Raw genomic sequence first — 25576 nt, 5'->3', positions numbered from 1 at the left:
ATCGATTTGCTGTTCATAATGGTTCTCTTCTGGGGTTTTAATCATAACTAGGGGAAATCTATTATGGTGTATTCCTTACTGGGACAACAGTAGGTTCTCATCCTTATGGAAAGAAATTGCTAATTGAGCCTGAGACCTTATTCCAAAGGACTGTCACAAGTTAAGGTCTTCAACTCATTTTACAGATGAGCAACTGAAGCCCATAGAGGAGAACTAGTCTGTCCCACAGTTAACAGCAGGTCTCCTGAATACTCATTCAATGATCTTTCCGCTGCTCTGTGGTAATCTTTATAAACTTCATACCCAGTTTGTAATGTGTATTAAACAGGACAGCCTCCTGACTTCCATAGCAGATACAACTTGCAGAAATCATCGTCGGGTCCTTACTGAGATTTGCAGAGATTTGTACTCTATTCCTTACATATGTTAAGACTCAGCTAAGAACCCAGAGCTCACTGGGTCAGAAGAAAGGTTTTAATCCTGGGAAAGTTGAAAGTGGGTGTGTCACATATTTTGAATATATAATAAATCTAATTCTTCCAGCTTCTGGAGCTGCTTGGGGTCCTTTCATCCCAAGGATTAGTTAATACTTAAATGTTGTCAGGTTAAAGTGACCTATAAGCATATACCTAGATTACTAATACTGGCTCTGATTGCCGATGTTCAAGCATTATGTGGTGAGGAATGAAAAATGTTCCTCTGGTGAGCTAGGCCAGTGCCAAAATGTTCCATAATAGTAAGACCATTTTAAAAGTCTATGAGGTTGTTAAGCAATAAGTGTTAATAGCTCACTTTTATGGTTCAGAAAGTGGAAATAAAATAGTTTGCCATATTTCTCCAAAACTCCCAAGTATCTCACAGATTTGGGAATAGAATCCAGCTTTAATCTGCTTAGACTACTGTTGTCCCACGTTGTGTAAAGTACGTCTTTGACAATTTTTTAGACAATTACTTTCCCATTTCCATGATCTCTAGTGTAATTCAGATTCTCAGTGATTGTGACAATGGGCTTCTAAGTGTTACCCCAGTTTTGGGTCTCTTTTTCTTCCAGTCTGTCCTCCTGCTTAGGTCAAATCGTAATACACTATTCTTCATAAGCCGTTGCATCTCTCTGGCCTACCGGATTGAGTCCAAGCCTTATAAAGCGTTCCCCTGCTGGGTCTTAATGCATTTCCAGCCTTACCACCCACTACTCTTTACACTGCAGCACACTCTGTTTAGTTAGTACTCCTGGGCTATTCCCTCCACTACTTCAGGGCTTCTGCTGGTGCTGGCTCCTTGCTCCTAGAGAGAATGTCTTCCCCACATCTTTCCATGTCAGCACACATACATTAGCTCATTAAATGCTCTCAGTAGCTGTAGAGATCAACATATTATTGTTTCCGTTTTACAGATGTAAGAATTGAGAGACTCAAAAGTTAAATTGCTATAATTAGTGGAATTTGAACGTTAGTCTTTGTGCTCCCAGAATTCAAGTACTTCTGCCATCCTGTTGCTCACTAGGTCACAATGTCTCTTCCCTAGCCTTCCTGGATTTCCTTCTTTCTCACCCAAAGCCATAGTTTTCTCTCCCTGTTCAGAATCACCATAGCTCTTTATTTAGAGTTTCTTCTGCCACTTATGTGTGTATCTGTGTTTATACACTATTATATGTGTGCATTCATCTCATCTCCCCTTTAAATTTGAAGATCCTTGAAAATGGAGGTGTGTTTGAATTGTTTTTTATTTCCTCCAAAGCATCTTTTCCAAAATGCCTGCTCTCAAATTCAAATAGCACCGTTCTATTTTAAGTAAAACTGATCTTTCCCTACAAGGCAGTGGTATGGAATGTTCTTGAATACCCTCACTCTTCGTACCCCTTGTCTGGCTTGGGGTGAGGAAGACATTGCGAGCCTGGAAGAATGCCATGGAGCAGAGCGTGGCCCGCGTGTACAGATTCTGTCACTGATTCCACACTGGCCTGCTCAGCAAGCCATTTCCCTCAAACTGCACTCTCTTTCATGAAAGATGAATTCACAGATGAACTGTCAATGAAGCAGGTAACATGCACACAACTGTGAGAGTCTAGAAAACATTGTGGTATTAAGGAAAAGGTATTGTCTTTGGCACCAAAAACACTGGGGTGTACAGCTCTGCCAGCTGTGCCTGTGTGGTGTCGTCTTGGGCAAGTTAGTTAATAGTTTTTAGCCTAGCTACCTATCTTATGTTGTTATCATATGGACCCAATTCAGTACTAGTACACGCAAAAGCACTTGACAAAACTTTCAGATTATGGAAAAGTTCTAAAGATACATATATATTATATATATATATATTATATATATAATATATATGGATATGGATATATAATTATGGATATATATATATATATATATTCATAATTTAGAGATTCTGCCTATGTGCTGATTTCTAGGTTCATTAAAAGAAAAGATTGTACATTTCAAGAAGGTGTCTAACTAATGTCTCTGTGTTTCATAGGATAGCAAAAAGGCCTGAGATCGATTGGGTCCTGGGAATCCAAAATCTGTTAAGATCCATGTGTGCAAAGGAAAATGATTTTGCTGTTATTGACATCTCAGTAGTTTATAATGTGATCCTTGTTATTTTTTTACATTTACAGACGAAGTGGCGTCAGATCTACTACAAGGTTATAGTAAATACTTGCCACATGATGTTGTTGTCATGACTGTGAAGCTGTGCATACTGTTTGCTGTGCTTTTGACAGTCCCTTTAATCCACTTCCCTGTAAGTACTCTTAAAGGCTTTGTTGCTTAGTGTAGCAGCTCCCTAATGTGGCAACACTAATTCTTTGCAGACGAGAATGTTTGAATCACGTTTAGTCTTGTGTATCTTATTCATTTGTCAAGTAATTGATCAAAGACCCCATACTTGCATATGGCCCCATGAAAGCACAGAAATAACAGTGAGCCACTCAGCTAATTTGTGCCTTCTGAGATTTAGTTTAGATTTACGCTTTCCCACAGCATTGTTTCCAACTTAGAGACTTTAGTTCTTCCCAAGTTTGGGGAATTTTTTTTCCCCCCTTTAATTCTGTATTCCGTTTTCAAAAAGAATGTGCATGAAGAGGAAAAAGTAAAGTCAGCAAAAATATGCTCTTCCTGGTGGATTGTAAATTTGTTTTTACATAGACATTCTAGTTTCATCTTAGTCAAAATATTTTATTTGCTCTAGAATTATAATTGAAGGGGATAAACGGATCTTCTTTCTGCATTTAGTTGCCATCTGTAAGAATCTTAAGAATTTCTAAGAAAATGGAAACAAAGGCTTTGGGTATAAATGCTTCTGCATGGATGTCTTGAATTCCTAAACAGTGAGTTCCTTAAGAACTGGGCCTTGGAGATTTTTTGCCTCCTCCCTGTGCAGACTGCAATGCCAGGAGTGCAGCGGGGGCTGGGTAAACATTTGTGGGACGTGACCGCCTGCTGCCCGCCTTAGCAGTGGGAAGTGTCATGAACTGGTTTTCATATATACATGCTGGGAAACAGATAATATAAAATAAAACAGTAAATGGCATTTCTTTCTCATAGCAAGATTTCTTTTTCTGTTTTCCACCTTTTGTTCTTCTATCTGTTGAATTTAATGAAAACGATGCTCTGAGATTTCACCACACAGTGTTATTGTTGATAATTTTGAAAATTATGCAACCTAAAGAAATTTCATGTGAAAGGTTTTTTTCAAGAATTCAAGCAAAATAATTTTATGAAGCTCACACAGAAATATACGTTTCTTAGTTCATGTATAATAAACACTTTATGATAATAGTTTATTATACTTTTGGAATCTAAATGGCTTAGAGGACAAAAATATGGTTACTGCAATGTTCGCCTTCCCCAGTTCCCCAACACTGTTCCCTCCCCAATTCCCCAGTAAAATCTTATATATATATATATATATATATATATATATATATATATATATATATGTGTGTGTGTGTGTAATATATATATATATATATATATATGGTTACTATACTATACATGTGTTTCCCTATGTGAGTGTTTTGGCTTTGACACTTCTTTTGCTTAAATCTGTTTTTCTTTATTTTATACAGGCAAGGAAAGCTTTAATGATGATGTTTTTCTCCAGTTGTCCATTCTCATGGATTCACCATTTTTTTATCACGTTAGCACTCAATGTTATCATTGTTTTACTTGCAATATATGTTCCTGACATTAGGAATGTATTTGGTGTAGTTGGTAAGTTTTCTGTTTCAAAAAATCCATATAATAAAATGGATAAAATTTTCATCCAGCCTCACACCTGAATCTGGCAATAATCCTGTTTTTTTCCCTCCCACTTACAGGTTCCAGTACATCAACGTGTTTGATTTTTGTGTTCCCAGGGCTATTTTATCTTAAACTTAGCAGAGAGGATTTTCTCTCATGGAAAAAGCTTGGGGTAGGTTGGTTTTTGTTTGTTTCTTTTAAGGATCCTATTTCAAGAATAATTTGTCTTTTTATTATTTTATCGACATCAAGAAAGTTAATGTATTTTGAACTATTACATAATTATTGGACAGGGTGGAGGTTTAAAAAATACTCTAATTTTTCTTTATCTTTTTCCTTATTTCCACAGGCTTTTGTTTTGCTCATCTTTGGAATTTTGGTTGGTAATTTTAGTTTAGCACTCATCATTTTTAATTGGATTAATAAATGAAAGATATATTTTCCCACTTCTTATGAAGAATAATTTACCTCCGTATGCAAAAAGGAATAACTCTGGAAGACCTTGGATGAATCCTCTGTATAATGGGTTAACATTTTTGTAGACATAATTAACAGAAAAGTGGAACAAAACAGGAGTGGGTAGAAGAAAGTGGGCTCATAGTAGTTTTAATAAAAATAAGAAACAAACTCAAAGTGCTCTTAAATATATTAGGTCAGTCTTTTGTTTGTTTATTTGTGGGCCTATTGGTTTTTTAAATTAATAGACTGTATTTTTTATGGTAGTTTTAATGTTTACAGAAATATTGAGCAGAAAGCACAGAGTTCTCATAGATACCTTCACCCCCAACACAGCAGAGTTTCCCATATTAGTAACATCTTGAATTAGTGTGGTTCATTCATTGTACTTGCTGAGCCAATATTGATACATTATTCTTAACTAAAGTCCATAGTTTACATTAGGGTTCACTCTTGATGAAAGCATTGGCAATCACTAACCTTTTTACTGTCTTTGTTAAAACGATGAGCCTTTTCCAGAATATCATATAGTTGGAATCATACGTATATTATCTAACTTTCAGATTGGATTCTTTCACTTAGCAATATGCACGTGAGTTTCCTCCATGTCTTTCCATGACTTGATGGCTCATTTCTTTTTATTACTGAATAATATTCCATTGTCTGGGATGTACCACAGTTGGCTTTTCCATTCAACTGTTGAGGGACCTCTTGGTTGCTTCCAAATTTTGGCAGTTTTGAATAAAGCTGCTATAAACATTTGTGTGCATGTTTTTGTGTGGAAGTAAGTTTTCGCTTATTTGGGTTAATACCAAAGAACACAATTACTGCATCATATGGCAAGAATATGTTTAGTCTTGTAAGAAACTGCCAAACTGTCTTCCAAAGTGGCTGCACCGTTTTGCATTCCACCAGCAATGAATGAGAGTTCCTGTTGGTCCGCATCCTCACTGGCATTTGGTCTTGTCAGTGTTTTGGATTTTCGCCATTCTAATGGGTGTGTATTTGTATCTCATTGTTGTTTTACTTTGTATTTTCTTATGACTTATGATGTTGAGCATCTTTTCATATGCTTATTTGCCGTCTGTGTATTTTCTTTGGTGAGGTTCAGATCTTTTGCCCATTTATAAACATTGGGTTGTTTTCTCATTGTTGAGTTTTAAGCATTCTTTGTACGAGTACTTTATCAGATAATGTGTTTTGCAAAGATTTTTATCCCCATCTGTGGCTTGTCTTTTCATTCTCTTAACAGTGTCTTTCACAGAGCAGAAGTTTTCAATGTTATTAAATATACTGAGTCAGTCTTTTGTTTGTTTTTTAAGAAATCAATGTGTTAAGCTTATATACAAAATTGAATCTTAGCCTGTGGGTTAATGTTGTCAGCATCCATCACTAATAACAAAACTGTGGGATTATTCCATTTGGTGTTTTGCCCTGCCTCCAAATCCTGTCGAAGAAACTTTTGTGCTTTTTCTCTGTTGTTCATTTTGAGGTCGAGCTGTGATGACCGTCTGTGGATTTGAAAGTTCTCTGAGCTTTCTTGTTTGTCACTAAAACATACAACTTTCTACTTGGCAAACAGAGACAAATGTTGATGATTTATGTGATATTTTGTTTGGAGGTTATAAATCATTCCAGTCTCCCCAGTGAGGTGGCTTATTTCTGGTTGGAAACCAGGAGCTAGGCCTCTTCTCCCTATGAGGATTCTCTTGTATGTAAAGGGCACTGCCAGCAGCCTACCAAAGCCAGGGTGTATCAGTAAAAATGTAATCCCACCCCTGGGCACATGTAAAGTAGGGAATTGCATGCAAAGTGCCAATTTGCATGTATGGAAACCCACACTTTTGCAGGTGCCCCCTTGCTTCCCATTTAGGAAATGGGCTAAAAAATTGACAACTGGGCTTCTTTTTTGAGTTAGGATACTTCTTTGGCAACTTGAGATCAGCAAGGTATAATGGAAAAAGTCTAAGTTTGGGGGTTAGCAAGACTCAGATTCATATTTCAGTGAGTTTAGGCAAACTACTTACCCTTTTTAAGCTTCCACTTTCACATAGGTATCAGATGGAGTTCATACCAATTATATAGGGTTGTGTTGAGAGGATTAAGTGACCTTGTATAAATTAGGTACAGACCGAAACAAGCTCCCTTAATAGATTAGATATGTATCCCCCTTCTCCCATCCCGCCATCTAGAACAGTAAAATGTATTTGCTTTCAATTGGGGACATGGAATTTCTTCATCTTCCATCTTGCACAACTAATATATTGAGAATCTTTCTCTCGCCGTCGCTCACAGGGGAACTGGCCCCATGTGCATTCTTTTTAGTGCTTTCCCACAGTTCTACCCCAGCTATACTCTCGTACTAATGCCTTCCTGAAACTGGGCACTTAGCATGGTCCCAGGGGCATAGCCAGGCATGGCCTCCCTTGTGGCTTCAGGTCAGCCAGAGCCCATCAATCTGATAAGCTCATTCTTGTACCGTCTTTTTATGAAATTATAGATCCAAATGCAAATAGGTGTTCAGCTGCTTAAATAAATCTAACTCCAGTAATACCAAAATAACCCTAAATCTGCAACAGATGCAAGGGTGCCCCCTGGGGCAAATGTTAAGTGTGATGACAGCTGGGCATCAATTAATACATTTGTCACCTGCTCATGGGATAGGACCATGGGAGGCTTGGCAAAGGGACAAGTAACCCATGGAACACTCTACACAAAACTTAGTTAATACCAAGAAAAATTATTTGTGGAGGTGTTTATTTTTATTTTACTTTAATATTCTGCCTTATCTAGTGGCCTGTTTAGAGTCACAACTTTCCCTATGAGTTTGGAAGAAGCTAATAAGGTGGCTAGTGAGAGCAGTGCCCCCTTCACCAGGATTACCTAAAAACCTTGTTCAAGTACTCCTCAGCCTTTTCCCTGGGAAATACAGGCCTTCTCATTCTGGGCTCAATGTTCATAATTTATTAGGTAATAACTATTTAAAATAAAACGAAGTAAAGCACAAAATATATACTTTTCCGACACTTGGAGACTTGTTTCCTAAATTAAAAGATGAGGTGCTGAGAATATAAATTACTTTCGTATGTTGAAGGTGAATGTTTACATTGTACTTTTTTTTAACGGAATGTTTACTCATGAGCTTAGCATTTAAATGGTTAAAACAAGCCTTTGAAGTTAACACTCCATTAAGATGAATGGGGGTAATTCACACCTCTGCTGGTGCTGTATTATTTCAGTCTGGCTGTGGAGAAAACAAGACAGCAGTAGGTTGATTTACTGTGTGAAGGACCTTTAAACACCCAAGGTCTGGAAATCTTTGTGTGTGTGTTTTTTCTTTTTCTTTTTCACCTAGAAGCAGAATCTGAAATTCTGCACAATCTAGGTATAGAATTGAACTCTTGAAAGTACCCTAGATTCTCTACTATCTGGCAATTCCTAACTGGCTTTTTTGCTCCTGTACCTGACTGTTTCTTCCTACCATGGCACCTTTTAAATTTAAGTTTAGTAATTCACCAATGGAAAAGCAGAAGCAAACCATCCATTTTCAGGTAAACTTTACACATACCTTTAAAGTGGTTATGAACTAATGTTCGGCCTTCTGAAAACCTTATCATGTCACAAAAATCTCATGTTCTATATTTGCCTATATAGAAAGCATCCACCTGTAAGAACTCCCCCCCCCTTTCTTTTTTTGCGGGGGCGGGATGTGTGTGGAGGGGAGGCAGATGTGGGTGAAGTGAGCAGAGATCAGTTGGGAAAGAGTCCTTTCTCAGTGTGTTCTTTGCACCAGGACTATTTTGTATTTGAAATGTGTATTCCCCCCATTGGTGGAAGTATTATAGCCATTTGACTCAGAAATCGTTTTAGAGACTAGGAATAAGGTTAAGGTTATGTGAGCATTGTATGAGATGTTCATGAATTTGAAAGATCTCTTTTTAAGGTAAAGAGATTTCTCTCTTCTCCATTCTCTGCCCTGTGTATTTGAGGATCAAGTTACTAGATAATCTGTGGGTAGCTGGGTGTGGAGAGTATTTCCATTTGGGCTGTCTCTCATGCCAACATTGCCAGGACAGTATATAGAGATGGAAAATAGATGCTAGAAACTAAGGGACCCAAGCAATTAATTTTAACCTTTTTTTTTCTTTCTTTTTAGCACGTTGACAGCATTCTGTGGCTGTGTTAGAATTAGCCCTATTGGAAACATACTTTGTTTCCTGCAAATTACTCTGGCTAAATATTAAGTGGCATAAGTTTTGGTCTTAGAACTTATGAGAACTTTATATAATACTGAGAAATTTGTTTTTCTAATTTAAACATACAATTTATTCATCTTTTTCTACCATAATCCTTTTGTAGTCTTTTTATAATGAAGTAGGAAAAATAGGAAAATGAAATTTTGATGAAGGATGAGTAAAAGATATTATGGATGTGGTTTTCTCATTGAAATCAGAATTCTTTCTACTTCTCACCCTTCTTAAACAATCTGATACTGTTTTTACTATCATCATGATCCTCTGTCCTAGTTTGTCAGGCTGTCAGTTAAGGCAAGCAGTTATGAGGGGCAGGAAGACATCTTGGCTGATGGCCAAGTGGACAGGTGGGAATGAGAGGTTTATTTGCTTATGGGACAAAGTAAATGGGTGGAAAGGGAAATGGAATCGTGGGGGTGGGGGTGGGGGGGACAGATGGATTTAAAGGCATTGTAATATAGGATGCTATAAAGAAAAAAGACTTGCAGAGAAATGGTTCTCACTTGTTTGAATGTATATGTTTTGTCTTATGTTGATCAGTGGACTGATGCACAACACAAACAAAGGGGCTGGTGAATTCATGGAGCAACTATTTATTGAGCACATATTATGTACTAGAAGTTGTACTAGTCCTAAAGCTGTCAAGTTAAATAAGGCACGTTTCTTACCTGAAAAAGGGTCAGAGGCAACCTTGATTTTTCTGACTGAAACTTTTCAATAGACTTGATAAGTGAAACTTCTTAATGCAAAGAAAAAAATACATATGTTTTTCATATATGTATATACCCATATACCGGTATGTTGGGTTTTTTTTAAAAGAAGATTTTGGAGTCAAAATTACCTGTGTACAAATCCCAGCTGTACCTCTTTCTAATTTTGGACAAGTTACTTGAATTCTCTGAAGACCTTCAATGTTTGAAGACTGACTTTTCTCTCCACCAGGGGAAATATGTGTTATTTTTTCAAGTTAGATCACATGATATTTGGTAAGATCTTGAGCATGCTGTTAAGCACTGAATGGAATATATGTACAATTTTATTACTTGACTGTTCCTCATATCACATAGTTTTCCACTAGTCAGCAGCCTGATCAGAAAATAGTATTCTAGAAATAATCCTGACTAATGCAGTTTATTTCGCTACTGATGTATTCTTCCCCAGAAAAATAATTTTTGTATTTTTGTAATAAATATTATCACCATACTCTGATTTTACAGCAGCTTTTTCACAATGACATTACACTTTAGGTTCATAAAGTATGTGGTCGCTAAAAGCTCCAGGTCTTTTTCAAGGGAACTGTCAGAGTTTTAGGACTGTATGCTATTGATTTTATTTTATTTTTTTAAGTATGAAGGAACACACAGATACACACCTGTTACCTATCTATGTATCTGTTAAATTTCATCTTGTTTCAGCTCATCCTTCTAGCAGTTGAGATCTTTCTTGAATCTTTTTTTTAAGATTTTGTTGGGGAATTGGGGAAGGGGAACAGCCAAGTTGTTGTCCTTCAGTCTTAGTTATGGAGGGTGCAGCTAGCTCAGCTCCAAGTCTAGTTGCCATCCGGCCACCCATCGGAAGCACAAGGCCGCTCAGCTCAAGGTGCCGTGTTCAATCTTAGTTGGGGGAGGGTGATGGGGGGAACAGACACAGCCAGTCATCCCATGCGGGAGTCTAAGCAGCAACTTTATTGTTCAGAGCACACACTGTCACCAGTTGAGCCATCCTGCCACCTGTTGGCAGCTCAGCGACAACTCAGCTTGAGTGCAGCTCACTGGCCCCTGTGGGAATTGAACCGGCAACCCTGTTGCTCAGAGCTCACGCTCTTAACCAACTGAGCCATTCGGCTGGTCCTTTTTTGAATCTTGATTCTAGTGCATCAGTCATTGTTCCCTGCCTTTTGATATCTTTCATTATCCTGCCATTTCTTCATCCCATTCACAGATAAAAATGTTCAATGAGATAAGACTAACTATAGAGGTCTGCCGCCCATCACCAGAAACATTTCTTCCAAGTTGTTATTAATCTCCTCTTCCAGTGAAGTTGTTATATTCCTGTAGTGTCGTCTAACCTGCATTTCTTCAGCCCCAGTGGAAGTGTCTCCCGAATCAGTAGGGACAACCTAAATTCTCACCGATTTTTCATATGTCTGGCTGCTTCAGGACATTTCTGCCTGGATGCCGCACGGTTTCCTCAAACTCAACGTGTTCAAGTCTATTCTGCAGTTCTCCTGAGTCTGCCAGTGGCCCCACTGTTTTAATCTAACCTCACAACTGGTTTCCTTGCTTCCATTTCTGCCACCGGCAATCCATTTTCACACTGCAGCCAAAGTAATTGTTTAAAATGTAAATCAGATCATGTCACTACCCTGCTTAATTTCCTCCAAGGGCTTCTTCGCATCTCACTTAGCATGAAATCTGTGCCATGCCTTCAACGCTCTGTTTTGTCTGTATCTACATATTTCTCCGGCCTCGTCTCATATCTGCCTCTCACTCTCCTTCAGCCACTCAGGCTGTTCTGTCTCTCACTCTCCTCCAGCCACTCAGGCTGTTCTGTCCCGTGAACACACCAAACTTGTTCCTGTGTGCTTAACTGCTTTCCTTTGTTAGAACAGTCTCTTTAAAGACCTTTGCAAGCTTGGCTCATCATTCAAGCCTCAGCTCAGATATGAGCCGCTCAGGGAGGTCTTCCCTGACCATCTCCCATAAACAAGCAGCCCCCGGCATGCAGTCATGCTTCGGAACTGCCCTGTGATACAGGTTGCTACCAGAGAGCTGCTTATACGTGTGTTGTCTGTGTCCACTGGACTGCAAGTTTCATAAGAACCAGGACTTGTCTGTCTTGTTCATCAAAAAATCCTTAGAGCCTTGGGAGTGGCTTAATAAATATTTGTTGAATGAATGCATAATGGAGTCTAACAGACTGTACCTTTTCACTCTACCTCCAATCTGTCACCATATCAGTTCTTCCCTTGAAATGCCTCCTTGAAACTTGCTTTCTACCCCCCACCTCCTGCCAGCACCTGAACCGCAGCCTTCATCTCTTTGTGCCTGGATTATTGCGGTGATTCTCAACCTAGGCCCCTCTTTAGAATCACTTGGGGAGCTTTCGACCAATGAAGTCAGAATCGCTGGGGGTGGGATTGGGGCATCGATATAGATTTTTAAAGCTTCCCAGATGACTGTAATGGACAGCCATGGAGTTGCTACATCAGCCTTCTCACAGATGTCGGCCTTCTAGTCCACTTTGTCTGTTGCTGTCCACTGATCTCCTTGGAATCCTGCTTTCATAGTATCACTGCCTGCTCAGGAGCCTGTGCGGCTCCCTGCTGCCCAACACATGAATGCCACATTGCCCTGCCTCAGCTCCACAGCAGTGCTCTATCCTTCCTTACCTGCACGCTGCAGCACACTGAAACTTGCAGTGCCTGCCACTTGCCCTCCATGACGCTGCTTCAACACTTCAACTTCCACAGCCCTCCTCCCTGACCCTGACCTCCACACTCACACCCAGTGTCCTTATTGCTCTCCTTGACCTGTCCACACACTTCCCCATTCTTCAAGAATCAGTGCAAATCCCACCTGGTCAATACTTCATTCTCCACTCCAACCTACCCCTTATTATCTGTATGATTTTTCTGGTATATATCATTAGTACCTTAGAATATATTTTCTATTTTCTTTTCATAAATTGCTTTTGTGTTTCATTTTTTAAAATAATGTGCACACGGAACAAATTCAGAATTCACAAAATTGCCCACATCTGCTCCAAGCACCGTTTTCCTCCTTGGATGTAACCACTCTTACAACTTCCTGTATCTTTGCAAATATATTCTAAGCTTACTTAACCATATATGTATATAGAATGCACACACACAAATGTTGGCATACTCCTCTGTACCTTGATTTCTTTTCATATAAAGAGATAGTTATTTTTCATTGTGGTAAAAAACACCTAACAGGAAATCTGCCCTCTTAACAAACTTAAGTGTACAATACTATTGTTAATTACACGTACATATTTGTTCAGCAGATCTGTAGAACTTTTTCATCTTGTGTGACGAAAACTCTATACACATTGAACAGAAACTCCCCTTTTTTCCTCCTCTCAGCCCTGGCAACCACATTTTACTTTCTGCTTCTGTGAGTTTGATTTCATTACCTGCCTCATACAGTGGAATCTTTCATTATGTGTCCTTTTGTGCCTGGCTTGTTTCATTTTGCATAATGTCTTCAAGGTTCATCCATGTTGTGGCGTGTGACAGTTTTTTTTTTTAATCCTCCATTGTATGTATGTATCACCGTTTCCTTAAGCATTCATCGGCCAGTGGACATTTAGATTGTTTCCACCTCTTGGCTATTGTGGACAATCAGTGAACATCGTGTAAATATCTCTTTCAGTTCTTTAGGATAAATACCTAGAAGTGGAATTGCTGGATCATGTGGTAGTTCTATTTTTAATTTTTTGTCCCCAAAAAATTAAATATACTTTTTCCAATAATGGCTGCACCATTTTACATTCCCACCAACAATATGCAAGGGTTCCAATTTCTCCACATCCTCGCCAGCATTTGTTGTTGTTGTTTTATAATGACCACCTTAACAGGTGTGAGGTGCTATCTCACTATGGCTTTGATTTACATTCCCCTGATAATTAGTGATGCTGAACATCTTTTCATATGTCTACAGGCCATCTGTATGTCTTCTCTGGAGAAATGTCTGTGCAAGTCCTTTTCCCATTTTTAAATAAGGCTATTTGGTTTTTTGTTACTAAGTTGTAGAGTTCTTATATATTTTAGATATTAATTACTTAACAGATACTTGGTTTGCAAATATTTTCTCCCATTCTGTAGGTTACATTTTTACTCTCTTGATTGTTTTCTTTGCTGCTCAGAAGCTTTTAAGTTTGATGTCATCCCACTTGTCTATTTTTGCTTTAACACTATGTTTTGGAGATTATTCTATATCAATACATAAAGCTATTTAACTATTTAATAATGCTTCAATTATTATCTTTACACATATGTTATTTAGCTCATATATGAATATATCTGTAGGTTAGATTCCTGCTCATTTAACTGGAATTCTGAGTCAAAAGGTATGTGCGTTTCTAATTTTAATAGATATTACTAAATTGCTCTCCTTTTGCCAACTTACATTCCCACCAACAATGTTGTAATCGTTCTTTAAGTTTTGTGCTGTTATTTAGCTTTTCACATTTAAACACCTTCTCTCCTTTCTGTCTTTGGGTAACTAACCCAAAGACAGACACCATGTCCTGTACATTTTAGCATGTACACAACACCTAACACCAATAGTTTACTTAATTGGTGCTCAGTAAATGTTTATTAAATCTCCACTGTGTGTTTAGGGAGTTTTCTTACGGCCATGATGAATGTCATGTGAGAGTTGTCCCCTTTACATGGATGCTGTTCCCAAGAGAGGAGGCGACCTGCGTGTGAAATTCTTAGGCGAGGTGTCGTCCATTGTTATTGATCTGCCAGGATTCTGTATTATTGTCTCAGAAAGGTCAATCAGCTGTTGGATCTATTATCAGGTTTGGTTAGTTTGAATATTTCAGTACGGGGACTGCAGCTGACACCAAACATGTGCCCAGCACCCTTCATATCCTAAAACTTTGTGGACAACACATTTTTCTACCATTTACTTTAAATTATCCACACAAAAAAGCTCTACTCCGTGAATTGTTCCCAACTTTTTATTATGAAAAATTTCAAACATACATATATAAGTTGGAATGATATGTCCACATACCCACTGAAATTTAACATTTGTTCATATTTGTTTTACTACCCACATATAAATTGATATATAAGCATATACATATATATTTGCTGAATGATTTGCAAGTAAATTCCTGATATTCCATTAAGTAGTAAAGAAAGCTGGAAATTAGTTTTGTAAATATCACCTTCTATGAACAAATCTATTTTAAATGTTTCACAACATTTTTAAAATTATATCCCTTTTTCTGAAAGGATAAGAAGCTGTTCGATGGCATCTTTTCTTCAAACGTCAAAAGACTTGTATCCATGGAAGGACAAGGTTTAAGTGGGGGTGGCGAGGGAAGCTGGTACCAGCATTTCTCTTAGTAAGGGAAATATTTTTAATGTCTTTGTTTAGGAAAAGACCTTGATAGGTCATTTGGGATGAAAGGTGAGAACCTATATGGTTTCACAACCATATGAGTACTAAATACTGTGGCTTGTGTACTTTAAAATGGCTAATTTTATCTTATGTGAATTTCACCTCAATTAAAAAAAAAGTGAGACCCTATCAAATGAGTTGGCAGAAGAGAAAGTGAAAGCGCTCTGCGTAAAAAGGGACATGGATTTATGAGCTGAGGAGCAGCGGACAGAAAAGGACAGTGGGTACTAAGCCAGTGATGGGAGTCTGGAACTTGTGAGGGAAAAGTGGCTGAAAGGCATTTAAGAACAGAAATGTCGAATACTCAGTTTTAATTTGCCGCCTTCATTTCCTGAAACTAATAAGTTGGCTATATACAAAATGCCTGTGTGAGCCGGAGTGTGTGTGTATGTGTGTAAACCCGTCTCGAGTCACATGGGGCCTCACGGGGCCAAACAAGAGCAGCACATATGCAAGCCAGGTGATCCAGAAACCTCGGAAAAAACAGACCTCAGAGCCAGAGATGACCAATGAAAATGTAAGCCACTGCTTTCCCTTGAGTCCTTGGGGACGTCAGAAGGGTTGTGAGACTATCCTCATATGAGGATGTGATTGAACCAAGGACCCTGACTCTAAAAGTGCAGGCAACTTTAGTTCACATCTCAGTGGCAACACAGTGTCAGTTCATTGACTTAAGGGTTCATTCTTGATTAGTCATCAATTGTACTTGTAGGAAAATGCCTCTATTTTAACCACAAAAGACCAAACCTTCAAACTAGTGGATCTTGGGTGTTGGGGACAGCCCTACACTTCCTGACACTTCCCCTTAGAGTCATGGTCCTAGGTTCTCCAGAACCAAGCCTAGTAGTTCAACAGAGATTCGGCTCCCAGAACTTGCCTTATATCAACCAGAGAGGTTTTGTGTTTGGGATCAGAAAGAACCCTTTGACCCTCACTTGTAGGTGGGTGACGATAGTAGGAATCCAAGGGAGGTGGACCCCTAGGGCAGGGCACTCCATCGGAGAAAGAGTGAAGACAATTTTTCTAGTTCCCTGGTTCTCTTATTCACTTCTTTGTTCAAATGTGAGAGAGTTTGGTATTTTAGATGAATGGAAGGTTGTCAGTCTCATCAAATAATATGACAATGATGATTGGGCCCTTGGGTATATGGACCAGGTATCATGTCCAGCACATTATTTCATGCAACCTGGGGGTAGGTACAGGTACATTCCCTCATTTAATAGGATAGAAATTAAAGTTTAGAGAGGTTATGAAGTTAGGTAACTTGTCCAAGTTCACACATCCAGAATATAAACTTAAGTTTGACTATCAAGCCTGCGCGCTTAACTATCATGCTAATAATGAAGTATATTCACTGTTGGGAGTTTTTCCCACAAAAGGTTCTGCTCATAGTGCATACATAGTCAATATTGACTGTGTGAAAGTGGCTTTATTTATTTAAAATGTTGCACCTAAGTCTAGGTCTGTTCTGTCACACCAGCCAGACAGCATTGGGCCTGCTTTGTGTGCTTTGAGTCACGGTCTATTGCCACAGCACTGTCGTTTCTTTGTTAAGTATTTAACAGGAAATCCTAAGCAAAGGAGATGTATATGGGCTTTTAAGTAGAGAAGAAACGTGTTCCAATATTTGTCCATCAGACTTTGAGAAAACTTGGATAACTTGAAAAAATGTCAGAAATTCATTTCTGTGTTCTATGAATCTTTAAAAATACAATTTTAAAAAAATTCAACTGTAACTCAGACCACCAACAATCTTATTCAGTGTTTTCCAGAATTTGGATTTCTCTTGGATTCTTAGAACTTCAAAATAAATTTTGGGGGCAGTCATAAGATTGCCAACTCTTTATTTAGCAAATTGAGGACATTAAAAAAATTGCCACCTATCATCACCATCCTTTAATATGAAAAAGTAAGGAAGGTGATAATATAATAAAATACAGTCCTTTAAATTCAGTGGGTCTAGATTTGTTAAAAACTTGCTATATATTCCTTGTTTTTCGTATCAAGGACCAATGAAAACTTTCATGGGCCAGCATTTGAAAACTACTGGTCTCAATAACTAGAGTCTACATTTAAAAATTTAGCAAAGATTTCAGCAGCTCTAATGCTAATTGACTTCATTTATCTTATCTTTGGAAGGAATTATATATAAAAATAGATCTTGGTTACAAAAATAGATTAATAATTTAGTTGGTTTTCTCCCCAATAATTGCTGATCCTAAACTTTGGAAGGGAAAAATATCTAAATCGATTCCTGGTTTAAAAATTTACAAAATTTTGCCAACATTTCAGGGTTTAGGAAAAAAAAACTGCATTTCTATTATAAAACTTCATAAGTTTAAATGTTATATTGAAAGTCTGTCAGTAATGTATTACATTTCACTGTAATACTTACATTTCACAGGGAAGGAAAATACTTGGGGATTCCCCATGTCTCTGCCTAAAGATTTGTCATTTATTTGCATTAAAATAAATTCTTTTTTTTCACTCATCCAGAATAGTTCTCAACTTATTAGCTAACCAGACTAAGTAGAGTTGCATTCATGCATTTTAATGTCAATGTAAAAATGCTTTTCCCAGATTTTTTTCTTTTCAATCAAATCTCCCCAAAGATGTGTAATCACTCCCAGACTCAGTTACTTAAACATTTCATAATGTTGTCACTTCTATAGTAAAACAAAAAAGAAAGTTGCTTTCAGTAAATCAGAGCCATATTCTAGCAACTTAGAACTTTACTCTTAGAGAGAAAATTCTTGAACTCCATTCCCAACCTCATTTGTAAATGGATGATTTTTACCTGTCACATAGGTATTATGGCATTCTTCAGTGTACATAGTGTGTGTTATTTAGTTCATAAACCACTCCTGGCGCTTACAATGCAAGACGCAACCTAACCTGTATACGGTAACTAGGATTATAGGACTATAATACCCTGAAGACAGGGTTCGGCATAGTGCATGCCATGTGCATACTAGGCCATGAGTGGGTGCTTGCTGAAAGAATGACAAAGCTTGGTGAATAATTTGAACACTAAAAGGTCTGCCGGACAATTTTACAGGGATGAGTGCTCACTGCCTTCTAGGTGAGTGGCGATGATTTTGTGGAGGAAGTTACAGCTGAGTAAAATTGCAGGATAACCAAAGTAGAAATGAGAATGAGAGGAAGGCAATCCCATTTGGAAAGAAAATACTAATAAATGTACAAGAAAATGTATATTTTAGAAAGGACAAGTAAAAATTTTGCCAGGAGCAAAGATGTAATGGCAGTTAGAGAAATAAAGCTGAAAGGTGGGATCCAGAGCATGCTGGGAGCCAGGCTGAGTTTGGACTTGATGTCAAACAAAAGGTAGGGTTTTGGTTGAAGGCCTTTGAGAACGGCATGATCAAAAACAGTGATAGAGAAATATCAGTTGCTTCTCTGCACTATCACCATCACCATCTTCCAAAAGCTACATATATATATACATATAGGAAAAGAAGTACTTTCAGCCTTCAAGGCTGGTCATCTAAAAACCCACATTTGGGGATTTCTGGTCAAAATGGAAGAATAGGTCATCGCTGCGCTTGCATCTGTGGAGTGTGGGTTTCCACCACTCTTCAACTCCAGCTTTTCACTGGCCTCTGTAGAGCTTCCAGAACAGTCCCCACCAAGAGAGAATCACTTCATATGCCTCCTTCTATGTTCACTGTCTCCAGTTTGTGTGAGCCTGCTAGTGATGATCAGAATACAGGCTGTTAACGCAATCATGCTGTTAATAACCTGGGATTGGGGCTGGCCGAGTGGCGCGATGGTTAAGAGCTGGCTTGGGACACCAGAGGGCCCCGGTTCAGATCCCACATATGAGGGCCAGTGACACTGCCCTCCACAGCTAAGATGCTGAACAACAGCTCAACCTGGAGTTGGGCTGCCATGAGTCGCCGGCGACGGCGTGGGCTGCAGTCTCTGCGGCAGTGGGTTGCCATGGGCTACCGTGTGTGGCCAGCAGCCAGCATGAGCGGTCAGCAGCCGCAGTGAGCGGCCGTCCAGAAGCCGGCGACTGATCTGCCTCGCCAGAGAAGAGCGCAATGATGGTGCCAACTTGGGCCAGTGAAGCAACGTCCTCCACAACTAGATTGAAGAACAAAACGACAGCAACTTGTCTGTTCCCCTTTCCCCAATTCCCCAGCACTGTTCCCATCCCCCCAATTCCCCAATAAAAAAAATTTAAAAAAAACAAAAAAACCTGGGATTGGGCACATGAACAGTAAGCATAAAAAAACCCTCTTGATTTTATCCAGGCTTAATTTCTTGTCAACTCACTTTTACCCTTCATCTACTCTCATACCTACGCCTAACACTGGTAGGGACAGCCCACCCACATGCACACCTCATGCCATCCCTCTACATTTTATTGGGTCGTCGGGAAAGTCATGACGTATTTTTCTATGTTTTTCAATGCAAAAATGCATCATGACTTTCCCAACGACCCAATATTTAAGTGTTCTCTAGAGCCTGCTTGTGAGGAGAGGCCCAGCTGAGGGAATCCATGATGCTAGGTAGGCAAAAGCATTCTCTCTCCAGGTGCCAGCCTGGTAAAAACTACAGCACCTGAGGATTTGGAGTTGGCTCTTCTTTGGAAAATGTGCTGTCCAAAAACATATCTTAGGCTGTCTGTCCCTGCAGGCATGGCCTTTGACTGTCACCAACTGCTGCTTCAGACTGAGCTCCAGAGTCCCACCTCATGGATGCAAATCAAAACAGAGCTCAGAATCAAGTCTGGGAAGCAAGTTGGAGTGATCTGATTTGCATGGAAGTGCTTTTGTTGCTGAGTGAAGCCAGCCAAATTCCCTGGGCATCCCAACCCTCCGGAAATAAGCCATACAGAGCCTGGGGGCCTGGGCCCAACAGGGTGGGCGTGATTTGAATGTTCACTGCCACAGCTGCTCTGCCCAGCGCTAGTCACTGCCATCGGTTTCGCTCCATTTTACTGCCTCAGAATCCCCCTGTGCATGTTAGTGGTTAATACAGCAGCCAGGAGACGCCAGACAGCTCTCGGCACCTGGTTCAAATTTAAGGCTCATTTACACATGATGTCACACACGCATTGTCAGCGCAAGGGAGGTCAGGATGGTTCATTTTGGGAAGGTTCGCATTGTTGAGTCTTTACAACACTCACTGCTATTAATGCCTTAACCATCTGACTTGGATTTCAGTTTTCTGGCATGAGGTAATCCCAGGCACTAGATTTATATGCTGAATGGGAAGCCAGCAGTGGTGGCTAATCATGCTGGTTTGCAGATCTGCACCTCTGGAGCCTTGGGATGGAATTAGAGGGCCACATGGCATGTAGCAATTCATGGAGGTTTCGAGCACGAGGGGAATTAGCCAGACTTGGAAGCTGGCGTGGAGGGGGTGGTGCCTGAGGCCGAGGGCTTGACTGAAGAACAGAATGCCCAGAGGCCACAGGAATTACTCTCATTTGGCCAGTGTTTTGGGTCATTGCTTGACACATCCTTTTGCTCACTATCCATAGAAATCCCAAACCCACCTTCCCGGGCCCAATTCAAGTCTCTCGTATTTCATGAAGCCTTCCTGACCACCCAGCCCATGGCAATTTCTCCCCCGAATCCCTCAGTACTTTGGTCAGTAAAACACCTAACAATTACTGGGTACTTAATTTGTGCTACTAGCTCATTTTACCCTCACAACAATCTTTGGGGAAGACACTGCTCTTTCTATTGTACAGACGATGGCATCGCTTCAGAGAGATTAAATAATGCATCCAGTGTCAGAGGAGGTAAGAGTCAGGATGGAAGACTGATCCCAAAGCCTGCATCCTGACCACTGGAGTCAGTACTTACAATGCCGTAGTGCTGCATATGGTCCGTGGGAGAGTCTGTGCCTCCTGGAAATGTCTCAGGAGCACACAGTGCTGTCGTCTTATGCCTCACACGCATAAGTGTTGTCCCTCTTGCCTGGCTGTAAGTAGCTGCAAGGCAGGGACCATCATTTCTGCTTTTCTGGCTCCCCCTGGCCCCCAGCACAGTGCCCCTCAAGGGATGCTCAGAGATGGATGGATACCAGCCCCCACTTCACCCTCACTTATGCTGTTTTCCTCCCTAAAACGTTAAAATGTTGAGATCTGTGGATAACCACTCCTATCACTTGCTATTGTCCTCTGACACATGACTAAAACAATAAAATGGGTCTGCCTATTTACATTTCCAATAATGGTCTCCTTACATTACAGGAAGTTCAGAGAATGCCTTTTAGTCCCACCGACTGCCTTGATTTTGGCTTTGAATCTGGACCAAAGCTTACTGCCAATGGTGGGCCCCCACTAATGGGCTTCTTTTTCCTTCTGTGAGTCTGTTTCAGTCACGCAAACTGGCATTACAATGTGAACATCAGATAACACTAACTAACCTGGGCCTGAGAGCCCAGGAATGGCTCTGGGAGTGGGAACACTCTTGAAGGATAAGTAAGCATCGGGCCAGTGAAAAGGAGTGTGAAGGGCACTGCAGGCAGAGGGAGCAGCTCAGACAGAGGCCTCGAGCTGTGATCACATGCGCTCGCGGGACTCGGGGACTGTACGGGGCTCTGAGGAGAGGACAGAAACCCAGGTCACACCTGACTCTTCTCGCTGTCCGCCTGACCTTGACTCTAGGGAAGACGTCTCTGAAGACTGCTTGCTTAGGAAATGTCTCCTCAGAATGATCCCACAGACACATTTGTTTCCTCAGCATCTTCTCAACTTTGAACATACTCAGGAATAACTGAAAAAAAACAAACAAAAACCAGGCATTTGGATGCCCCTCTGATAAACCACCATTGCTTCAGAGCAGAATTTAATGTTCCATTTGCCAGCCATACCGTCTTGTACTTGCCCGTCGACCCCTTCCCGCCCACTCTAGGCCTAGGAGGACGACCCAGGGGACCATGTCAATGGGTTCTCTTACCTCTTGTTTCCCATTGGCTTCAGCTGAAGGGAGCCCCCAGTGGAAACTCAGAGATGGGAGGAAAGCGATCTCAGGGCATTTGTTTCCCTGCCCCACTCCCTTCCTGCCAGGCCCTGTGGGCTGAACCTCTCTACCGAGGCTCACTCCTATCAGGTGGCCCTCGCCATGCAACTATCCTCACCAGGGCCTGGGCTCTGGTAACCTCTTACTCTTTTATCCCTTCAGTCATAGGGTGGTGATACCTCCCTACCCATTATGGGCTAAATTGTATCTCCCCAGGGCCGGCCGAGTGGCGCGTTGGTTAAGAGCTGGTTTGGGACACCAGAGGGCTCCGGTTCGGATCCCACATATGAGGGCCAGTGACACTGCCCTCTACAGCTAAGATGCTGAACAACAGCTCAACCTGGAGCTGTGCTGCTCTGAGTCGCCGGCAACGGCGTAGGCTGCAGCCCGTATGGCAATGGGTTGCCATGGGCTACTGTATGTAGCCAGCAGCCAGCGTGAGCGGCCAGCAGTTGCAGTGAGTGGCCGTCCAGAAGCCGGCGACTGATCTACCTCGCTCGGGAAGAGCACAATGATGGTGCCAACTTGGGCCAGTGAAGCAACGTCCTCCACAGCTAGACTGAAGAACAAAACGACAGCAACTTGTCTGTTCCCCTTCCCCCAACTCCCCAATTAAAAAAAAATCTTTAAATTGTATCTCCCCAAAATTCATATGTTGAAACCCCAATCCCCAACACTTCAGAGTGTGACTATATTGGAAATAGGGCCTTTAAAATGATTAAATTAAAATGGGGCTATTCAAGTGGGCCCTAATCCAATCTGGTGTGGCTATTAAAGGAGAACAGGGCACACAGAGACCCCAGGGATGCACATGTAAAGAGGACAGGCCATGTGAGGACACAGTGAGAAGGTGGCCAAGGAGAGAGGCCTCAGAAGAAACCAAACCTGTCAACACCTTGACCTTGGACTTCCAGCCTCCAAAACTGTGAGCAAATCAGCTTCCATTGTTTAAGCCACCCAGTCTGTGGTATTTTTGTTACGGCAGCTCTGGCAAACTAGTCACTAGCCCTGAGGGTACGTCACTACCCCTTGGTGATTTCTTTAAACCTTGCTCATTACATTGTTTAAGTCCCTTTATTAAACTTTCCTTTTGGGCATGTCATCTATTTCTTGCTGGGACCCAGACTTATACACAAACTTTGACTTCAACAGGAGGGTTTAGTGACATAGGCAAGGCATTGCTGAAAGCAGCGCCCACTCAAAAGTGTCCCCCACTTGCCCCATCGTGTAAGCCCTCCTGGGTATGCTGGTGCTTTATACCCAAGGGGGTTTCTCTCCTTAGGAGCTGAGTGACTTTGGCTTAGTAATGTCCTAGGAGCTTCAATTTTCCTATCTGTAAAGCATAGATAACAAAAGCTACCTCTTTGGAGGTACTTTGAGGTGAATGTTGGAGGCAAATGTGAATTAACTGAGACAACCCTACAAAGAAAGTGCTCAATTGTAGCCTATCTAGAAACAATTTCATTGATAAATATGCACAAAGCATTGAAATCTCTGAAGGTAAGAGAATGGTGATTTTTACTATGAAAGATTGCCCTGCGTGTAGTTAGGGGGAGGCTCTGCTATTTGCTCAGCAGCTTCCTATTAGCTCTCTAAAAAAGAAAGAACTCCGCTTTTCTTCCACACTGATACAGGCCCCATGCACAACAGGTGACTGTGTGCATCTCTGCCTTGTCCCCGCTTTTTGTTGGAGAATGAAGTCGAATGAACCAGCTGGAGAACAGAGCGGATCAGACACCTAAAATTGTGTGGAGTAGGAACGGGTTGTGTCTTCTGGGTCCTGTTTTCTATTTCCATCAAATGAGGCTTCTCAACCATATTCTCTCCACCTGCAAAAGCTGAAACAATCTTCACTGCTCCCCACAGCTGCAGAGAGGGAAACCCTGACATTACACATGGGGTTGCTGCTAATATGTGGGCAGGTCTCAGCTTCCCAGATTGCAACTGGGAGGGAACAGACAGGCTCTGGAGACTGAGAGAAGTGAAGGGGCTCAGGTGGTTTCTTGCATCCTTGTTGCCCTCTCTGCAAGCTGTACTCTCTACTGGCCCTTCCCAGCAAGGGGCATGAGATCCAGGCTTCCCGCTCCTTTGGACTTCTGGCTCTCAACAAAGCAGAGGTGACCCTTGTTAAGATGATGCCTCCAGGGTGATAGGAACACCTCCTTGTTAGTGTATTATTATCTCCATCCAATTTTCATCAGCTGTGGCTGTCACTAAGGCATTCTTGTGGTTATGAAAAGCACGCTGAGGAATGAAATGGCCTTGTGGGTTAGCCAGGTGAAAAGAGAATTAAAAACTCAAGATGCAGAGATCTAGAAGGAGTGCCACCCCCATTCTTAAAAAAAATTCTCCAGAGAAGCTACAAGTTTACTACTTTTTTTTGGACCCAACAGAAAGCTGAGGTCACAGGGCAATCAACTAGCCTGGAATCTACACGGGACATGAGTCCTGCTTATCTGGGAGCAGATGCAGCCAATTGAACTCATGTGGAGTAGGTGAGAATTAGTGGAGAATGAGTGTGAGCTGGGAAGAGAGTGTGGAGGCCCTGGGGACTACAGATACAGGGGGAGGTGGCAGCTGCCTGCAGGCTTTCCTCCATGAGCTGTCAGGCACTTACAGAAAAAACTGGCCAAAGTCCTGGGTCCTTTCTCCATAGTGCAGGTCTGGGGAAGGGAAAACAGCCGCTGCTCAGGGGCATGGAACCCCACCTGGACCCCTCCTCCATCTCCCTCTGGAACAGAAACCCTAATCTCAAGGAGAAAGGGAGAAACAGTTTCCCTTGGAGCACTGGCAAAACCCAGGGAGGGAAACAGAAAAACACCACCAAAACCCGCCCACCCTAACGGAGGGGCAGCAATTCAGAAAAAGAAAACTAAGACTTAAATGCCAGCAGATGTACTCTACAAGAAATGTGAAAGAAGCTCTTCCCGCAGGAGGGATGTGACACAGGGTTGCGACACTTACCTAAACAAAGAGATGAGGAGCACTGGGAGTTGAATAAGTGAAGGTAAAGTACAATACATTTAACATTAAAAAAAGTTGTTCGAAAAGATAAATGACTTTAGAGTTAATGATATAGTAGCAATGTATTGTGTGTATAAACGGTAAAAGTAAAATGTATAAACTAGTACAAATGTTGGGAGAGAGAAATTGGCAATATACTGTTGTAAGGTCCTTACATTACGTGTTTTTTAAAAATTCAACTGAGTAAATTTTAAAGAACTTATTGGCTTTATTCAAAGATACGTGAATCTGGCAGCATCCAATCTAGCAGATAGAAAGGAGCTCTGGGGAGCTGTACAAAATGAGAGACTTTTATAGGCAGAAGGGAGCAGGAACGTGGAAGGTACACTAGGCAAAAAATGCGAGTTGGTTATTGCAAAGGTTACTTTTTCTTTAGGGGATGGCAGGGGTCTACCAGGCAGACTACCTAACTAGTACAGATTAGGTAATTC

General features: G+C 40.9%; 1 protein-coding gene across 3 annotated transcripts in view; it reads left to right on the top strand.

Annotated features, from left to right (window-relative positions):
* SLC38A6 (solute carrier family 38 member 6) overlaps window positions 1–5734 on the top strand; it is a 52905-nt gene extending 47171 nt beyond the window's left edge. For 2 of the 3 annotated variants that reach the window (XM_019644492.1, XM_019644500.1), the window contains 4 exons: window positions 2621–2745; window positions 4073–4217; window positions 4325–4419; window positions 4597–5734. In XM_019644492.1, coding sequence (XP_019500037.1) covers window positions 2621–2745; window positions 4073–4217; window positions 4325–4419; window positions 4597–4677 — 446 coding nt within the window. In that variant the 3' untranslated portion in view covers window positions 4678–5734. The remainder of the gene's footprint in view (window positions 1–2620; window positions 2746–4072; window positions 4218–4324; window positions 4420–4596) is intronic. The other variant, XM_019644483.1, reaches the window with a different exon arrangement.
* The last annotated feature ends 19842 nt before the right edge of the window (window positions 5735–25576 follow it).

This window comes from Hipposideros armiger, unplaced genomic scaffold (assembly GCF_001890085.2).
Source record: "Hipposideros armiger isolate ML-2016 unplaced genomic scaffold, ASM189008v1 scaffold_5, whole genome shotgun sequence".
Lineage (NCBI taxonomy): Eukaryota > Metazoa > Chordata > Mammalia > Chiroptera > Hipposideridae > Hipposideros > Hipposideros armiger.
This window is presented reverse-complemented; position numbering and strand designations above follow the sequence as displayed.